The sequence below is a fragment of the Chiloscyllium plagiosum genome, chromosome 45, assembly GCF_004010195.1.
Source record: "Chiloscyllium plagiosum isolate BGI_BamShark_2017 chromosome 45, ASM401019v2, whole genome shotgun sequence".
Lineage (NCBI taxonomy): Eukaryota > Metazoa > Chordata > Chondrichthyes > Orectolobiformes > Hemiscylliidae > Chiloscyllium > Chiloscyllium plagiosum.
Genome location: NC_057754.1, coordinates 1,044,278 through 1,063,190, shown reverse-complemented (window position 1 = coordinate 1,063,190; position 18,913 = coordinate 1,044,278). Strand labels below are relative to the sequence as shown.

The 18,913-nt window shown below is 47.7% G+C and overlaps 1 protein-coding gene across 1 annotated transcript; it reads left to right on the top strand.

Annotated features, from left to right (window-relative positions):
* Positions 1–286: 286 nt before the first annotated feature.
* Positions 287–18,339, top strand: LOC122543794 (sorting nexin-32-like). Its single transcript, XM_043682574.1, has 13 exons — positions 287–892; positions 5,443–5,547; positions 5,820–5,930; positions 7,166–7,287; positions 8,496–8,619; positions 9,607–9,711; positions 10,158–10,263; positions 11,011–11,086; positions 12,396–12,435; positions 12,531–12,617; positions 14,249–14,408; positions 16,367–16,452; positions 16,999–18,339. The coding sequence occupies exons 1-13, from the start codon at positions 851–853 to the stop codon at positions 17,050–17,052; spliced, it is 1,218 nt and encodes a 405-aa protein (XP_043538509.1). The 5' UTR covers positions 287–850; the 3' UTR covers positions 17,053–18,339.
* The last annotated feature ends 574 nt before the right edge of the window (positions 18,340–18,913 follow it).

Here is an 18,913-nt window from a genome sequence, read left to right as displayed (position 1 = left end):
GGATATAGGGTATTTAATGGGGATATAGGGTATTTAATGGGGATATAGGGTATTTAATGGGGATATAGGGTATTTAATGGGGATATAGGGTATTTAATGGGGATATAGGGTATTTAATGGGGATATAGGGTATTTAATGGGGATATAGGGTATTTAAGGGAGATTGAGGGGTATTTAATGAGGGGTTGGGTTATTGATGGAAGAATAAGGGTCAATGACATTAGTTGCACTTCCGGCTCCGCGAAGCTCCTGTCGATCTCCCGCCCTTTCCCCGAAGGTCATGTGACCGGACGCTCTTAAAGGAGCCGCGGGCTCAATCTGGAAACTTCTCTCCGTCAGAAGCAAAACAAACTCCAGGTCCCCCAACTGAGAAAATGAACTAATGTTCTTCTTTTATCTGTGAGCTGCTCCTCAGCAACCTGTTTATTGAGGAGATACATAAAAGCAGATATCATATGATCTTACTCCTCTACCTTCCCCCCCCCTCTGCCCCGACGTCTCAAGTACCGAAGTAGCGTGAAAGTAAATGAAACCGCTTACTCTTTTTTTTAACAAAAATCAGGAAGACATTCGGGGGGCGAAAGTAAAAGGAAAGAAAAAGCAAACGCTTTCGGCTGATCTCCGTTGGTCGCGGGTCCGCTTTAAGGAGTGGGTGGGATTTGTCTGATGGACGCGGTGCCGGACCAACCGGAACCGAGGGCGGTGGCCGTCGCGGGGTAAGGGCCAATCCGAGCGGGGTACGGCGGGCTGCCGACGAGGCGTGCGTTGGTACAAGAGGGGTCGCGCCCCTCGTCGGGAACTGTGGACCTCCCAGAGGTGAATAGAGCCCTCCCAGTTTCCAGGAGCAGCAATGGAGGGGAGCACAGACCTGTTTGAGGGGGAGGACTACAAGGTAAACCTTATCTGCTATAAGCTGTGTCCTTGCATATTCATTCTGAAAAGGTATCTTAAATTTACCTTTGCACTGATTGTGTTGTTATGCAATCAGAAAGCTGCTCAGCTTGATGTGGAAAGGCAGTGCTAACTTTTTTTTAAATGTTTCCTTAGCAAGGCAAATGGAAAAAAATTGGATTATTCTCTGAAGTATTGCTATTTGGGTGTCCCTCTGGTAATTGCTGAGCAAGAGAAACAAAATGTGTACCCCCACCCTCTCTCTGAGTCCTTGTCATTGTTCCATCTGCTGCCTCCTGACACAGTATCTGTTGTTTGTTTTCTGTTGCAGATCATCATCTGTCTGGCTTCTGTGTGATTTGTTGTGTTCTTTTTTAACAAATTAAACATTTGCCCTGTGGATTTGTAATGTGTCCCTATTAACTCCTGCTTCTCGCAATGTTATCCCTCCAGCCTCAAGGCTTATATCTCTCTTCCACTTTGCCCCCCCAGCCATTCATTTTGTTTTCAAATTGAACAAGTGGTAGGTACGTCTTAGACAGGGTGCACCTTTTTAAAATGGATGTGCACTTACATGGAGAGGGTTATAGAGATGTACAGCATGGAAACAGACCCTTTGGTCCATGCCAACCAAATATCCTAAATTAATCTAGTTGCACTTGCCCCATATCTCTCTCAAACCCTTCCTTCCTATTCATGTACCCATCCAGATGCTTTTTAAATGTTGTAATTGTATCAACCTCTGCCACTTTGCCTGGCAGCTCATTCCATATACTCACCACACTCTGTATGGAAAAATGTTGCCCCTTAGGTCCCCTCTTAAATCTTTCCCCCTCACCCTAAACCTATGCCCTCTAGTTCTGGCCTCTCCCACCCTAGGGAAAAGAACTGTTTATTTTACTCTATCCATGCCTGTCATAATTTTTTATAAACTGCTATAAGGTCCCCCCTCAACCTCTGATGCTTCAGGAAAACAGTCCCAGACTATTCAGCCTCTCCCTACTGCTCAAACCTTCCAACCCTGGCAACACCTTGTACATCTCTTCTAAATGCTTTGTGCCAGTTGTAGGTGTATTTAAAATGTTTGTTTGGTTTCCTTTTTGGGGGGAAAAAAAGGATGTTCACTTAAAATGTGTCTCTTGCATTTGCAATGCTTTTTTTTAAACCTCATCCTTAAAAATGCTGTTTTTGGTTTTTGCTGCTTTTCTCTCTGTCTCCTTTCCTTTCCCACATTTTTCAGATCCTAAGTGTTGAGTTAATTAGAATTTCTTTTCCTTTTTTGTTGTTCTTTAGCTCAAGAGACTGAACAATTGACAGCCTTTTTTAAAAAAAGATGTGGGGGACAGGGAGGGATGTTGTAGGGGTTAATTTGCGGAATCTGGAACCATAGGTTGTGAGTAACCCAGTTCTTGGTCTGCACTCACCTAAAAGACTGATGTACCTAGGTAGCTGCCCTACATTAGAGAGAGATGCAATATGCTGAGGCTCCTCAGATGTCAGTTTCCAAACCCATGACCACTTCCATCTAGAAGGACAAGGGCAGCAGTGTTGCCTCAGCGTCAGGGACCTGGGTTTGCTTCCAGGATAAATATAGAGTAATAGATTCTGGATTAGTGGTGCTGGAAGAGCACAGCAGTTCAGGCAGCATCCGAGGAACAGTAAAATCGACGTTTCGGGCAAAAGCCCTTCATCAGGAAATTGAGTAATAGATAATGATTGGGGGGGCGGGGGTATTCTTCGGAAGGTTCGTGTGGATTAGTTGGTTCGAAGGGCCTGTTCCCACACTGTAGGGGTTCTAAATATAAAACAATCCCATTCTATACATGGGAGCCCCATCCCCTGCAAGCCTCCCTCCAAGCCACTCCCCATCCTGACTTGGAAATATATCGCTATTCTTTCACAGTTGAAATCCCGCACCTCTTGCCCTTATAACCCTCTGGTGTCTGTACACCCCATGGACTGCAGCAGATCAAAAAAGGCATATCATTAATCCCCTACTTCTGGAGGGGCAAATAGGAATGGGCAATAAATGTTCGGGCAACCAGTGATGTACATTTAATTATTTTATAAAGTCATCTCCCTCCCCCACTACGTTTGGTGGTGGCAATGTGCGCCTTCTGCAGGGTGTACCGCGGAGATTCAACAAGGGTCCTCAGACAGCACCTTTCAAACCCACGGCCACTCCAGTCTAGAGGGACAAGGGTTTGGGAGCTCCCCCCATTTTTTGCCCCCCCCCCCCCCATCCTGACTTGGAAATATATCATGGATAAGAAAAATAGACAAAGTCTTTTCCCTGGGATTGGGGAGTCCAGAACTGAAGGGGATAGGTTCAGGGTGAGAGGGGAAAGGGACCTAAGGGGCAATGTTTTCACGCAGAGGGTGGTACGTGTATGGAATGAGCTGCCAGAGGAAGTGGAGGCTGGTACAATTGCAACATTTAAGAGGCATTTGGATGGGTATACGAATAGGAAGGGTTTGGAGGGATATGGGCCGGGTGCTGGCAGGTGGGACTAGATTGGGTTGGGATATCTGGGTCAGCATGGACGGGTTGGACCGAAGGGTCTGTTTCCATGCTGTACATCTCTAATGACTCTATAAACTGCTAATGTTCTGTGATGGAAAAACCAAAACATCACAACTTCTATTGACAGAGTAGAACAATGAAGTGAGCAGAGATTTGATCAGAGCAAAGATGTTGTATGTAGAGCCCACAGCTGCTCAACTTTTGTTTTCCTTCTCTCTCTCTCAACGCTGAGGCACATTTTATTTTAGTTTTACCCCTACTGGTTCATCTGAGACTTGGCACACTCTTGGGGCAAAATGTCAAGTGCCAGATGGATGTTGTGACTCATCTACACCCCATCCCTGCAAAGGACCTACAGTGAATAGCCACCAGGCCAACATGGAAGCCCCGTCACCGTTTAACAGGAATATAGAGTTCAAATCCTGCTACAGGCAGTTGGTGGAATGTAATGGTGAACATCTTAACAGTCAGATTTGGAATGGAAAGCCAGTGATGGTGATTATAACAACCTTTATTGGTTTTTAACCAGGGTCCCCAGGGCCCTTTTTTCCTTTTTTTAGGGAGGACAGATTAGCCAGTCTGGCTTTCATGAGCATGGAGTCGCAGCAATGTGGTTGCCTCTTGACTGCCCTCCCAAATAGTGGAGGGGCAATTGGGGGCGGGCAACAAATCCTCCACCTCAGCAGCCGCCCATGTCCTGGGACAGGATTAACTACATCAATCTGTGGAAGCCATTAGAGTTTGGCCCGTGATTACAGTCTCACCTGTGGGTTGGTGAATGAGAGAGCAGAGATTTACTGTAGTCCTGTGTACAGTGAAAAGTGAGCAGTACAGGCAGATAAGGGCATATGGATGGTGGGGCACTTGGACAAAGTGAAACCTACAGGGTTACAGCTGTACAGGGTGGGTGAGGGAGATCAACGTTAGAGAGAGGTCTGGGGGTTCAGCAGCCTGATAACAGCAGGGAAGAAGCTGTTCCTGAACCTGTTGGTGTTTTAAGCTTCTGTATCTTCGGAAGAGAGTATTGATGAGGTTGTGTTCAGTGAGGATAAAGGACACTGACTGGGAATGTTTGTTTTTTTTGGTTTGTGCACTCTAGAGGTTCTCTGGTAATCCACATCACTCTCCTTTTTTTTTTTTTAACTACTGGGGGGGAGGGGTGTGAAAGGGAGGGGGTAGGTGTGGCAAAAATGTGTGAGCTGGGGTGGACTGTGTGCCTGAATATCTGCACGTGAGAGTTGGGGGTGTTGGTCAGACAGGAGTGTCACCTCAATGCCTTCCTAACCGCATCCGCACCCTGTTTGACCCCTGGGCGGCAGTCACCAGGTGTACAGTCACACAGCACATTAAACAGACCCTTCGGCCCAACCAGTCCATGCTGACCATTTAAACCCCAAACTAAACTAGTCCCAGCTGCCTCCTGCTGACTCCCATAATCCCTCCATACCTCGGCTATTCATGTAGGGTGGGTTCGATCCAGAGTAAAGCTCACTCTACACTGTACCCCCACCAATGAAACACTCCCAGGACAGGGATAGAATGGGGTTAGATACATTGTCTGTGTGTGTCTACTAGCTGGAAATGGGTTGCTGGAAAGGCGCAGCAGGTCAGGCAGCATCCAAGGAGCAGGAGAACCGATGTATTGGGCATGAGCCCTTCAGGCTTACGCCAGAAACGTCGAGTCTCCTGCTCCTTGGATGCTGCCTGACCTGCTGCGCTTTTCCAGCAACATATATTTTCAGCTCTGATCTCCAGCATCTGCAGCCCTCACTTTTTCTCCTTTAAAAATTACACTACACTATATACCAGGTTATAGTCCAACAGATTTATTTGGAACACTAGCTTTCGGACTGCTGCTCCTTCATCAGGTGGTTGTGGAGTATAAGATTGTAAGACCCAATTTATAGCAAAAGTTTCTAGTGTGATGCAATTGAAATTATACACTGAGAAAGACCAGGATTGTTTAGGTCTGCTGTCATCTTTTAGAATGACCATGTGGGTCTCCGGTGTGTTTTTGTTCTGTACAGTCAAGGACCATGTCGGTGGATCTACAGACAGATTCCTCACTGCAAGTGGAGATCTCTGATGCAGTCAGTGAGAGAGACAAAGTGAAATTTACAGTCCACACCAAGGTAGGTACAAAGGGGAAGACTGGGTAGGTGGCCCAGGTCCCCACAGTGTCTGAGGGCCGAGCCCTCTGGCCTTGGGTAAAGTTTGATACAGATTGACACCTTCAGGCTCCATTACTGGAGCCTCACACTGGGTGGGGGAGGGTTCTCTCTCTGGAGCCAATGTCATTTCTCCACCAACATGTTTAGGGTCATTCCCATGTTGCTGCATGTGGGATCTTGCTTTGTGTCACATTTGGCAGCACTAATTTCTCTCCTCCCTCTCTCCGTCTCAGACGAATCTTGCTCACTTCAAGCAGCCGGAGTTCTCAGTGGTACGGCAACATGAAGAGTTCATATGGCTTCATGACGCGTATTTGGAAAATGAGGATTACGCTGGGATTATAGTAAGTGAGCGACTGCCAGGAGCTTGCACCAGATACAGCGGGCTCAAATGTTGTTGGTTCTCTGTATGTGCTGTTCCCAGTGAGGGGACAGCACAGTGTTGGATACTGAGTAAAGCTTCCTTTTACACGGCAAGGCAGCTCAGTGGTTAGCCCTGCTGTCTCTCAGCACCAGGGTCCCAGGTTCGATTCCAGCCTTGGGTGTCTTTGTGAAGTTTGCACGTTCTCCCCATGTCTGCGTGGGTTTCCTCCGGGTGCTCCGGTTTCCTCCCACAGTCCAAAGATGTGCAGGTTAGGTGAATTGGTCATGCTAAATGGTCCCATAGTATTAGGTGCATTAGTCAGCGGGAAATGGGTCTAGATGGGTTACTCCGGAGGGTCGGTGTGGACTTGTTGGGCCGAAGGGCCTGTTTCCATGCTGTAGGGAATCGAATCTAATCTACGCTGTCCCACTGCCAGGACAGGGACTGCACTGGATTAGATACAGAGTAAAGCTTCCCCCTACACTGTCTAACATCCAACAGATCCCAGGACAGGGTTAGATACAGAGTAAAGCTCCCTCTACACTGTCCCCCATCAAACACTCCCAGGACAGGGACAGCACAGGGTTAGATACAGAGGAAAGCTCCCTCTACACTCCCTCCCTGCTAGGACAGGGACAGCGCAGCGTTGGATACAGAGGAAAGCTCCCACTGTAGGGTGAGGTGTCGGCCTAATGGTATTTTCAGTAGATGTTAATCCAGAGACCTGGAGTTTGAATGCTGTGACGGCAGAAAATAAATCCTGCCTTGAGGAGTTAAGTGACCATGAGCCCATCATCACATGTTGTGGAAACCATCTGGGTCACTAATGTCCTTCAAGGAAGGATATCTGACATCTTTACCTGGTGTGGCCTGTACATGTCTCCAGACCCCCAGCTATGTGGATAACTCTTTAATGCCCTCTGGGCCGTTGGGAAAAGGCAACAAATGCTGACCCGGCCAGTGCTGCCTATACCCTATGGTAGTGAAGTGGGGCAGTCTATGGATGGAGGGGTTGTCTCTGGGGCTAATGCCTTTCGTGAGCAGTGTCTGTCTGGGTGATTGGCACACTGCTGGAAGGAAGTTGGGATCGCCCTGTGTACAATGGACAGAGAATTCTGCCACCTTCCAGTAGTCGCCATGCACTGAAAGACAGCGTCTCCTTTGCTGTCACCTGAACAACTGAAACATTGTTTTGTTTTTTTTTTCCCCCCCCAGATTCCTCCTGCCCCTCCAAAACCAAACTTTGACGCGTCGCGGGAGAAACTGCAGAAACTTGGGGAGGGGGATGGGTCCATGACGCGGGAGGAGTTTGCTAAGATGAAGCAAGAGCTGGAATCGTAAGTGACTGGGGTGGGGGTGACTCTCTGGGGCTGACCCTCTCATAGACTCTCACTCGCACCCTGGCCCCTACCTGTCCGCAGCCTCTTGTGTTAACCTATTGGAGTCATTAGAGATGTACAGCATGGAAACAGACCCTTCGGTCCAACCTGTCCATGCCGACCAGGTATCCCAACCCAATCTAGTCCCACCTGCCAGCACCCGGCCCATATCCCTCCAAACCCTTCCTATTCATATACCCATCCAAATGCCTCTTAAATGTTGCAATTGTACCAGCCTCCACCACTTCCTCTGGCAGCTCATTCCATACACGTACCACCCTCTGGGGGAAAAAAGTTGCCCCTTGGGTCCCTTTTTATATTTTTCCCCTCTCTCCCCAAACCTATGCCCTCTAGTTCTGGACTCCCCAACCCCAGGGAAAAGACTTTGTCTATTTATCCTATCCATGTCCCTCATAATTTTGTAAACCTCTATAAGGTCACCCCTCAGCCTCCAACGCTCCAGGGAAAACAGCCCCAGCCTGTTCAGCCTCTCCCTGTAGCTCAGATCCTCCAATCCTGGCAACATCTTTGTAAATTTTTTCTGAATCCTTTCAAGTTTCACAACATCTTTCCAATAAGAGGGAGACCAGAATTGCACACAATATTCCAAAAGTGGCCTAACCAACTTTGGGGCCTTCCCACATCTAAATATCCAAATGCGAATATGCTCCTCTTGGGAATTCCTGAGAGTCTAGGAATACGCAGGCTAGGGCCATTTTGTCATGATAACGTGGCGATCTGCAGGTAAGGTGAAAGGCTGGATCTGGGTAGGATGCCCACTGGAGGGTCAGTACAGATTCTGTCAGCTGAATGGCCTCTTTCTGTGCTGGAGCAATTCTATGTCCTCTTGCAGGAGGCCCTTCAGCCCAGCAGCGGCTGTTCTTACTCCCCACGTGCTGCCACCTTCCACCTGCTTGATCATCTCCCCAAACCTCCCCTCACACTCGTTCCATCCCAATGGCCCTAGTGAGTTTGCTGAGTTTTTGCCTTATTTTACCGACACAATTCACCTCGACCATTCTCTTTCGTGTGAGTGAGTTCAGCCTCCACCCTGCTCTCTGGCTAAAGACTTTTTTTTTTCTTTCCTCCCGAAACCCTTTATTTCCTCGCTCTGTCGTGCACTCTGTCTAATTATTGTCTTTTTCTCTCTGCCTGTCTCCTCACAGGGAGTACCTGGCCATCTTTAAAAAGACGGTAGCCATGCACGAGGTCTTCCTGCAACGTCTTGCTGCTCACCCGCAGCTAAGGGGGGACCACAATTTCTACGTATTTCTGGAGTATGATCAGGAGGTAGGTCTAACTGCTTCCTGGCTGGGGAGTGGGGGGGGGTCAACATCTCCCTCACTAATTCCTCCATCGTTGCTGCTGTCATCGAACCCAGGTTTACAGAACTGTTCCCTCACTGCGGTGTACACCTTTCCCTCCCACTCCCCAGGATTGTTCTGCCTGTCTTTTTTACCCATAGCCCCTCCAATCAGGCATCGTGCCAACCAGGAGGATGCTCAGTGGTTAACACTGCTGCCTCACAGTGCCAGGGACCCAGGTTCAATTCCACCCTCTTGCGGAGTGTGCAAACTCTGCACATTCTTCCCCCCCATGTCTGTGTGGATTTCCTCCCACAATACAGAGATGTGCAGGTTAGGTGAATGAGCCATGCTAAGTTGCAGTGTAGAGGGGGGCGGTTGTTATGGACTTGATGGGCCAAATGGCCTGCTTCCACATGAGGGATTCTGATTCTAGGAAGCTCTGTCTCCTCCAAGGTCATGAGGGTCAGCACTGAAGTAGCACAGCTCTGCTCAGGGTGATGTGGGCTCAGCAATGAGTAAGCACCACTGAGCTTGGGGTAGGAATCCTTGATCCAACATCACACTGACCAGTAACGGTCCAATGGTGTAATCGATGGACTGTTGATCCAGATCCCCTGATAACAGTCTGGGGACCCAAGTTTGAATCCTGCTATGGAAGATGGAGTTTGGATTATCTTTTTTTTTCTTTAAAAATAAGTCTGGAATTAAGCATCTCATTGTTTTGGTTGGGGGAAAGCCCATCAAGTTCACTAATGTCCTTTAGGGAAGGAAACTGACATCCACCAAATAAAACCAGCTGATCTGGTTCACTCCCATTGGTGTGTGTGTCTGCTTTGCTAGTTTACAACAGGGAGTGCTCTCCAAAGAGTCCTCTGTTGGATGTGAAACTTTGGGGTGCCCTGAGATGGGGAAATGAGCTGGAAAACCTGAACTCTGATTTTTTTTTTTTTAATCTTTGTTTAAACCACAGCTGAGCGTCCGTGGTAAGAATAGGAAGGAGATCCTGGGTGGTTTTCTAAAGAACATTGTGAAGACCGCTGATGAAGCAATAATAACTGGCATCTCTGGCATGAAGGTACATCTGACCTTGTCACAATCTTTCCTTTTTATATTGGAGAAACCAACTCAGCAACTCCGCTCAGTTAATATATCACTTCTTGTAGAGAGTATCTGTAAATGTTGAACACAATAACTCTCCCTCTCCCCTCTTTGTAAACTGAAAGTAAATTCCCTTGAACAAAAAACTGGAAATAACTGCTGATGCTGGAAATGAGAAACGAAAACAAAAATGTTTAAATTTCCTTTTACATTTTTCTCTTTTCACTCCCATCAAACAGGTACAGAGTACTACACTGTTTTATCCCATCAAACACTCCCAGGACACATGGCCCATTATCCTGGCGATTTAGTCCTTGCCCCCTATGGTCTCCCCTGTGTTCATTCGAGTACCTGAGGGGATGATCTAGTTTTTCCTGAATGCTCTGACAGACCGCGCTAACGTTTATCCTCTTTCTCCTGCAGGAAGTGGACGAGTTCTTTGAGCACGAGAGGACCTTCCTCATCGAGTATCACAATCGGGTCAAGGATGCGACGCTGAAGGCGGATAGAAAGACCCGCTCACACAAAAGTGGGTTCTCTGGAGTCACTCACTCATTCGCTCGCTCACTCACTCCCAGGATCTCTGCTGTCCTGAATACTTTCTGGTATTATAACGCCAAGCTGCGCGTGTACACTAACAGCCCTCCCTCAGCTGTTTTATCATCTGTGGGCTCTGACCTCCCCTCACTCCAGACTCCCTCTTGGAAAGAGTGTTTTTTTTTCTCTTTATTTCCTTGTTATACAGGAGGCCATTTGTCAGATCCTCTGAGCCTGTCCCACTACAGCTTCTGCAACAGGGTGGTTAGGGGTAGGAGGTGGTGAGGGTAGGGGTGTGCGTTCTAGATTTTCACTTCTAGATTAATCAGGCAACACCCCCGTTCCCCCACAAAAAAGCTTGACACTAATATCAATTAGGTTTGGAAGGTGCTGCCTGAGGGTCTTCTGAGTTTCTACAGTGCAACTTGTAGATGGTACACACTGCTGCTACTGAGCGTCAGAGGGGGGAGGGAGTGGGTGTGGTGCCAATCAAGCAGGGTCTGCCTTATCCCTGTCTTGTGGTCACACTGGTAGGGTGCTGTACACTCGTGTAGAACTGAGACTCAGTGTTGCTCTGAAGGTTATTTGTGAACAGTGAGTGGCAGACTGGGGGAAGACTATGTTCTGTGGCTCACTCGCACTATGATCTTTACAACCTCTGAACTGTATCTGGCAATGGGAGCTAAGGGCCTGTTTGTGTCTCACCCTGGCTTGTCTGCTCCCTCTCATCTCTCCACAGATGTCGCTGAAGATTACATTCCAATCTCCTCTGCTTTATCTGGTTTGGGAACATTGGACACCAACCCACTTAGCAAGTAGGACATTTTTTTTTGTTCTAAATTGGCGCACTAAGTGGTGAGACCAGCTGTACTTGTCTGTGACCTATATTTTGTTTATTTGCGGGATGAGTGTCACTGGCCAGGCCAGCATTTATTGCTCATAGTGAGTTTTGAGAAGGTTTGTAGCTCAGCTTGAGGTTCTGGATGTTGGTTTGCTCGCTGAGCTGGAAGGTTTGGTTTCATCACCCTACTAGGGTAACATCAGTGAGCCTCCGGATGAAGCACTGGTGGGATGGTCTGCTCTGTTTGGGTTTCCTTGGTGACACACAAACAGAAAGCAGGCCATTCCCACTAGTGCTTCACCTGGAAGCTCACTGATGTTACCCAGTATGGTGACTCAACGTCTGAAACCAAACCTTCCAGCTCCGTGAGCAAACCGACATCCATTTATTGCTCATCCCAGAGGGCTGTGGGCCTGGAGTCACAGTAGGCCCAGACCAGGTAAAGATGGCAGTTTCCTTCTCTGAAGGGGTTTTTTCCAACAATCAACCATGGTCATCACTAGCCTCTTGATTCCAGATTTTATTCACTGAATCCAAATGCCACCGCCTGCCATGGTGGCACTCGAACCTGAGTCCCCAGGACATTACCTGGCTCTCTGGATTGACAGGCCAGTGATAATACCAGCAGGCCATTGCCTCCCCTGCTTGCCTGTCTGCCTCCCAGAGCGAATTAGTCCTCTTCCAGGTGCTGTCAGGGGGCGGTGGGGTGGGTGTTGGTGCTGAGGGAGCAAGCTGCTGCTGGAGGAGCCATCTTGAGGGAGTGGGGGGGGAGGGGAGGAGGAGGAATATATCTACATCCACCTGATGGCAAAGTTGTACCTGTCTTTACAAGATCTTGCTGCCACATTTGGTGAAGAGAAGTGGGGTGGGGTGGGGGGGGTGTCTCTCCATATTGTACTGAAGCCAGTGTTTAACATTCCCTGTACGCTAGAGGGAGCAGTTTCACTCTGTATCTAACCTTCTGTTGAGTTGGAATGCATCCAGTTTTGTTAAAGCCAGAAGTCTTTCTCAATGCTGTGGTGATCAGAGAGATGCTCACTTCCACCCCTCCCCCCAGGCCTCGGAAGAGAGTCCAGCCGTGCTCGGTGGGGAGTACTAGGGCTGTTTGTAGCTTTAGCTGTACATTCACACACCTCTGAGGACAGATAGGTGACTGGCTCAGTGCTGTGTCTCTGGAGCAGGCAGTGAGCTGGATCTGCTGTCTGTCTCTCCTACAATAAACCACAAAATTACCTAACCCATTCACTTTCTGCTTGTCCTCTCCCTTTTCTCTCTCGTTGCAGGAACTTTCTGAAACTTGCAGAACTTTTTGAGAAACTTCGGGTAAGAAGAATGAGTTTTTGCTGTTTGTTTGGCCAATGGCAACTTGTATCTCTCAGAATACTCAGCCAGTTAATTCCTTTGTTTTCTCTCTGTAGAAACTGGAAGGGCGTGTGGCATCTGATGAAGACTTGAAACTTTCTGACTTGTTAAGATATTACATGAGGGATTCACAAGCAGCAAAGGCAAGTACAGAGGAAACCCGATTTATCCAAGGGGTAGGGAAGATTTTGGTTAATTAAACACCACGTAACAGTTAGCCATGCGTCGGGACCTTGCGATCTTGTCTGGATGATCCGCAGTTCAATTCATTGAATGCCGGATAATTGAGGTTCCTCTGTACGTGGTTTTAAAACTTCATGTTAAAAGAGCATTTACTTCAGTTTTTTTTTTAACTTTAAGTCTCCCACGCGATTGAGAATTGTAGGGGGTGGGGGAGGTGTGCAGCCACTTTCCTGGAGTGGGGGCTCTCCCTCTTCCCTCCTGGAGGGGCTGACCCTGACCTGGGGCATTTCTCTACCCTACCTTCATCTACCAAATCTCCCTCCTACTTGTTATCAGTCAACCCTTCTCCCTCATGCCTAGTCCACCTGCTAAAACAATTCCATATCCACACAGCAGCACCAAATTGCTACAGTGCAGGGAAAAAAAAGGCCACTCAGCCCATCCCATGTGTTCTAGCTCTCTGCATATCACAACTTGGTGCCATTCTCTTTTCTTTTAAACCCAGGGTGTAGTTTCTATATACATAACCGGCCGATGCTCCTCTGTCTGAGTTCAACCTGTCTCCACCACACATTCCTCTCTCCCGTGTGTGTGTGTCCGTCCCTACCCGGGGTATAGTTCGCTTTAACCGCCGACTGTATTCCCCCTGCCACCTTTGGCAGACGTCCATGCGCCCAGGCCCTCAGCCCCTACACTCCTGATTTAAAATAGTGCTTTTTGTTGTGTCCAGTTTCTTCTGTTGTCTGTCTGTACCAATATGTATCACCTCTCTCCCTGAGCACCACTATTGCGGAGGCAGCCCATATCAGTGTCCTAGGGATATCGAATTAAGCTTCCCATATGAATATTGTGGCTACAAAAGCAGGCCAGAGGCTGGGAATCCTGTGAGCAACTCACGACCTGACTCCCCAAAGCCTGTCCCACAACTCGGGAGGGTGAGGGGATACTCCCCACTTGCCCCTGGATGGGGGCAGCTCCAACAACACAAGAAGCTCGACACCATCCAGGGACAAGGCAGCCCTGGATTGGCACCGCATCCACAAACACCTACTCCCTCCCCACCGACGCTCAGTAGCAGCAGTGTGTGCCAGCTACAAGATACACTGCAGAAACTCCCCAAAGATCCTCAGGCAGCATCTTCCAAACCCATGGCCACTTCCATCCAGAAGGACAAGGGGCAGCAGATACATAGGTACATCCCTCCCAGTCTCTGTCAGCCCCTCAGCACCCCATATTCCTCCCTACCCCTGTCACGTCCTCTAGCCCCCTGCATGTAACACCCCTCCCTAACTCTGTCACCCCTTCCAGCCCCAACAACCCAGCAGCTCTGACTCTCCCTCCAATCCCGGCCTCCTAAGCATCCACTGATTCCCATCACCCCACCACTGGGGCAGTGTCTCCAGTTGCCGGAGGCCTGGAGATTTGAGAATTCCTTTTTTTTTTTATTTGAAACCTTGCTTTGTGCTCTGGAACTCTGACAAACAATCCCCACCACCGCCACCAAAAATCTCCAAGCCTTTAGGATCCCATTTTATTCGATTTGAGTCAGTCTTTGGGGATGACGTGAGGTTTGTGTGAATTTCTTGCCCAGGACCTATTGTACCGGAGAGCTCGCTCTCTGTCGGATTATGAAAATGCCAACAAAGCCCTGGACCGGGCCCGCATGAAGAACAAGGATGTGAAACACGCTGAGACTAATCAGCAACGCTGCTGCCAAAAATTTGAAAAGCTCTCTGAATCAGCCAAGCAAGGTAAAGGGCTCGACATTCCTTCTCTCCACCTCCAAACCCCCCACCCCACCCCACACGTCCATTCATTGTCTGCAGCCTGACCCGTTCCTCAAATAGGACCTTCATCCGTGCGCTTTCACATTGGTCAGAGTATTGAGTACAGGAGTTGGGAGGTCATGTTGCGGCTGTACAGGACATTGGTTAGGCCACTGTTGGAATATTGCGTGCAATTCTGGTCTCCTTCCTATTGGAAAGATGTTGTGAAACATGAAAGGGTTCAGAAAAGATTTACAAGGATATTGCTAGGGTTGGAGGGTTTCAGCTACAAGGAGAAGCTGAACAGGCTGGGGCTGTTTTCCCCGGAGCGTCGGAGGCTAGGGGGTGATCTTAAGCTTATAAAATCAGGAGGGGCATGGATAGGATAAGTAGACAGTCTTTTCCCTGGGGTGGGGGGAGTCCAGAACTAGAGGACATAGGTTTAGGGTGAGAGGGGAAAGATCTGAGGGACCCAAGGGGCAACTTTCACAGAGGGTGGTACGTGTATGGAATGAGCTGCCAGAGGAAGTGGTGGAGGCTGGTACAATACAACATTTAAGAGGCATTTGGATGGGTATATAAATAGGAAGGGTTTGGAGGATATGGGCCAAGTGCTGGCAAATGGGACTAGATTAGATTGGGATATCTGGTCAGCATGAACAGGTTTGGACCCAAGGGTCTCTGTTTCCATGCTGTACATCTGATTCTGAAAGGCACAATCCTGCAGACACTGGAAACATGAAGCAAAAACTGAGTGCTGGAGAAAGCTGGGTCTGGCAGCACCTGTGTGAGAAACCGACCTGACGTTGAGTCCTGTGTGACTTCCTTTCTAATTGATAGTATGAGGGCATTGCTGGCCATCCCTGGGAGCAGTCAGTCAGTCACATGGCTGTGGGTCTGCAGCCACCTATAGGCTAGACTAGTTAAGGACAGCCTAACCCTAACTCCTTTTTAATACTGAATCTGAATCCCACCATCTACTGTGGCAGGATTTGAGCCTGTTCCCAGCACGTGACCTAGGTCTCTGGATTAACAGCCCAGACATTAATGCTACTCTGGCCAGTGCCTCCTACCAGCCCATTGAATTCTGTCGGTCTATGCTGAGTTTCTCCAGTACTTCCCTGTATGATGTTGATTTTTTCACTGTTTCCATGGTTACCAAGTGATGTCGGGCCCATGCTATGCTGTCACATCTCTTGCCAGGCTGACTGACAATATTGTCCCATCACTCCTTGGTGCTGCTTGAGCCCTCCACCATAAAATCAAGAGTCAAATTTAAAACCTGAGCCGTCATGAGGGTCAGTGCTGAGGGGCAGCCAGGCTGTCAGGAGATGGTATGGGTGGCTTAGTTGTTAGCACTGCTGCCTCACAGCGCCAGGGCCCTGGGTTCAATTCCATCCTCGGGTGTCTGTCTGTCTGTCGCACGTTCTCCCCCGTGTCTGCATGGGTTTCCTCCTGGTGCTCCGGTTTCCTCCCATAATCCAAAGTTTGTGCAGGTCAGGTGAATTGACCATGCTAAATTGCCCATCGTGTTTGGGATGTGTATGTTAGGTGCATTAGTCAGGGGTAAATATAGAGTAGGGGAATGGGTCTGAGGGTTGGTGTGGACAGGTTGGGCCGAAGGGCCTGTTTCCACACTGTAGGGATTCTATGAAAGAGATCTATCCCTCCTTGTCACCTTAAAACAGTCAGTCTGTCTCTGTGTGGGAAGTAGCTGTGTTTCCTACATGTCCTGAGCTGGGGTAAAGATTTTTTTTTTGTTTCCTCTTCCTTTTTTTATTCTTCCTTCTTCCCCCCCCCCCCCCTGGTTTTGTAGGAGGCTGACGCAGTTAAAGTATTTACAGAAATGTGCATGTCCTGGGTAACTTTATTCACAAGGCCGTTTTACTTTGTTTTTCTTTCCTTCCTTCCCCGCCGCAATTTGTTTTCCCTGCTGCCCATAGAACTCTCCGACTTTAAAATTCGCAGGGTCTCTGCCTTTCGGAAGAACATGATTGAGATGACAGAGCTGGAGCTGAAACACGCAAAGGTAGGTGAGGATTGGATGTTGGTACATGATTGAGGTGACTTGAGACTGGACCCCTTCCAATCTCTGCTCAAACTATTGAGTAGTGTCTCACTGTATACATAAGGCAATGAAATGCAACACGTTTTCCTAAAGGGCTGGAATCTGACTCTAAAACATTCCAGAACAAAATTAAACTGGCCTCAACATGAATAATTTGTGGAATGTGGTATGAAGTTTATTCTGCTCCATTCAGAGAGCTAGCGCCTATCTCTCGGGCTTGTTGGCCTTGTGTGGTTGCTGGATGTTTAATTTCCTTTTAGCCCTTCCTATCTGTGGAACCTCTATCAACCCTTGGATTGTTGCTGCACCATTAGTAGCCTGTTCATTCCACTGCCTAACCTGTGTCTCATGCACATTATTCCAGTAGCTCCTGTGGAGTGTCTTTTTGAAGGTGTTTTACTGTGAATGCACTGAATAAATTCAAGCTGTTGGGGGAACTTTATTTGTTGAAACTTCATTTTTTTTTTTATTTTGAAGTAACTTTCATACTTTTTTTTTTGTTTCCAGGCCAACCTATTACTACTGAGGAACTGCTTGAGTTCATTGCGAGGGGAACAGTAGGATTTTCTTTCAGCTTCACTACACAGTGTCTGGAGATGACCATGTGTTAGGGGCCAACCCTTTTCCATCTCCATAGCTTTTTTTTTTAAAGAAAATTACTGTTGTTCATGTTTATAATGGTGTTCCTTTTGGATAGATGAGAAAACAAACTGTGGGATACTGCTGTCTACTAAGCCTGACCCCACCTCCCCTGGAGTAGTCTCCCCCTCAAACCTGTTGTGGAGTCTGGTGTCCCTGCAGTGTCAGTCTCTCCTCTCCCTCCCACCCTGACTGTGTATTTTGGCTGAGGGGTTCATTTGCAGGCTGGCCTGTGAAGGAACTACCTGAGTGGAAACTATGGCCAATGTTTCCTATCCCTGAGGCCCTTGTAGATTTGCCAAGCCCCAACCAGCTGAGTTTTTGGTTTTTTGTTTCTTCCCCATGGTGGCTTTTGTGCAGGGACCACTGCAGTGCATCTTGAGGATCTGCATTGCTAATAATGGTCAGCACTCCTACCCACACACATGTGCTCTCCCCTTCTGTGTGTTCTCTTGTTTTTGATTTCTAGCCCAGCGTGGCCAGTGACCATTCACAGTACTCTGCTTGCTGTTGTCATGTGAGCAGGCTAAGTCTATTGCAACTCAAGTTGACAGCAAAAACATCAACTCTGAAAATGTTATTAAATCACTGGAGGGTACTTGTCAACTTGCAACAGTGTAGAGGGAGCTTTACTCTGTATCTAACCCTGTGCTATCTCTGTCCTGGGAGTGTTTGATGGAACACGTTCCTTTTTTGACATTGATATCCATTATGTGTAAAACCTCCGCGGAGCTGAACAGGGAGAGTTCAGTGAGCACTGAGCTAATGTCATGGTCTACCAGCTGGATAAACATTGCCAAAAAGTATTTGAGTTCACAATACTCGTTTTTGTATTCAGCTGCACAGAGGGGTTCAGGAAGTAGGAGAGAAACCATCCTGAATTGTTTGTCAAGTTTTAAGTCACCAACCTTTTGATTCACGTCCAGTCATGTTCAATTTTTTAAAAAATGCTGAATTGATTTGGATCTGTAAGTGCACCAAAGTATGAAGGCATCAAGTTCGTTCATGTTAAAGTCTTGTTGATGGAGTGAGGAATGTCTGGCTCAAAGCAGGGTACAAGCCACAAGATTGACTGATACTATGGTTGTGGGGGTGGAAATGTAATTGTTTGAAGGCTGAAATTAAGCAAATCCTTTAGCAGCTTCCCTAAGTTCCAGTCTTCAATTTTTTTTTTTGTCTTTTGTAAATAAAACTGAGCAAGAAATTTGATTTGTCTCAGACCCTTTTATGTGCTGCTTAAAGGATCTCCCCCTCAAACATTTGAGGGTGGTATATGCATGGAATGAGCTGCCAGAAGTGGAGGCTGGTACAATGACAACATTGAAAAGGCAGCTGGATCGGTATATGAACAGGAAGCATTTGGAGGGATATGGGCCAAGTGCTGGCAAAGGGGACCAGATTAGGATATCTGGTCAGTATGGACAAGCTGGACTAAAGGTTCTGTTTCTGTGATTATGATTCTAATTAAAACCACTGGTGAGATTGCAGAGCTTGAATGCACTCACTAAACAAACTTAATGAAGCAGGGAGGTTATGCTTTAGCATGTGGCACTGGGGAAGATTTCTTTAGAACTACAGGTACATGGTTTCTACTTCTAGGAAGAATGTAAATGTTAATTTGTTATGGTTCCTGAACAATTGTAGAGGCCAGGCTCTTAAAATACTGATGTGCAAAAATCAGTGTTTTAACAGGTCCTATAAGTGGCACTATGTAGACCTGGTGGTTCAAAGAGACTTCACGTGCCTGGTTTTGAAACTTCCTTCTAGCAGGAAGTGTGTTCTG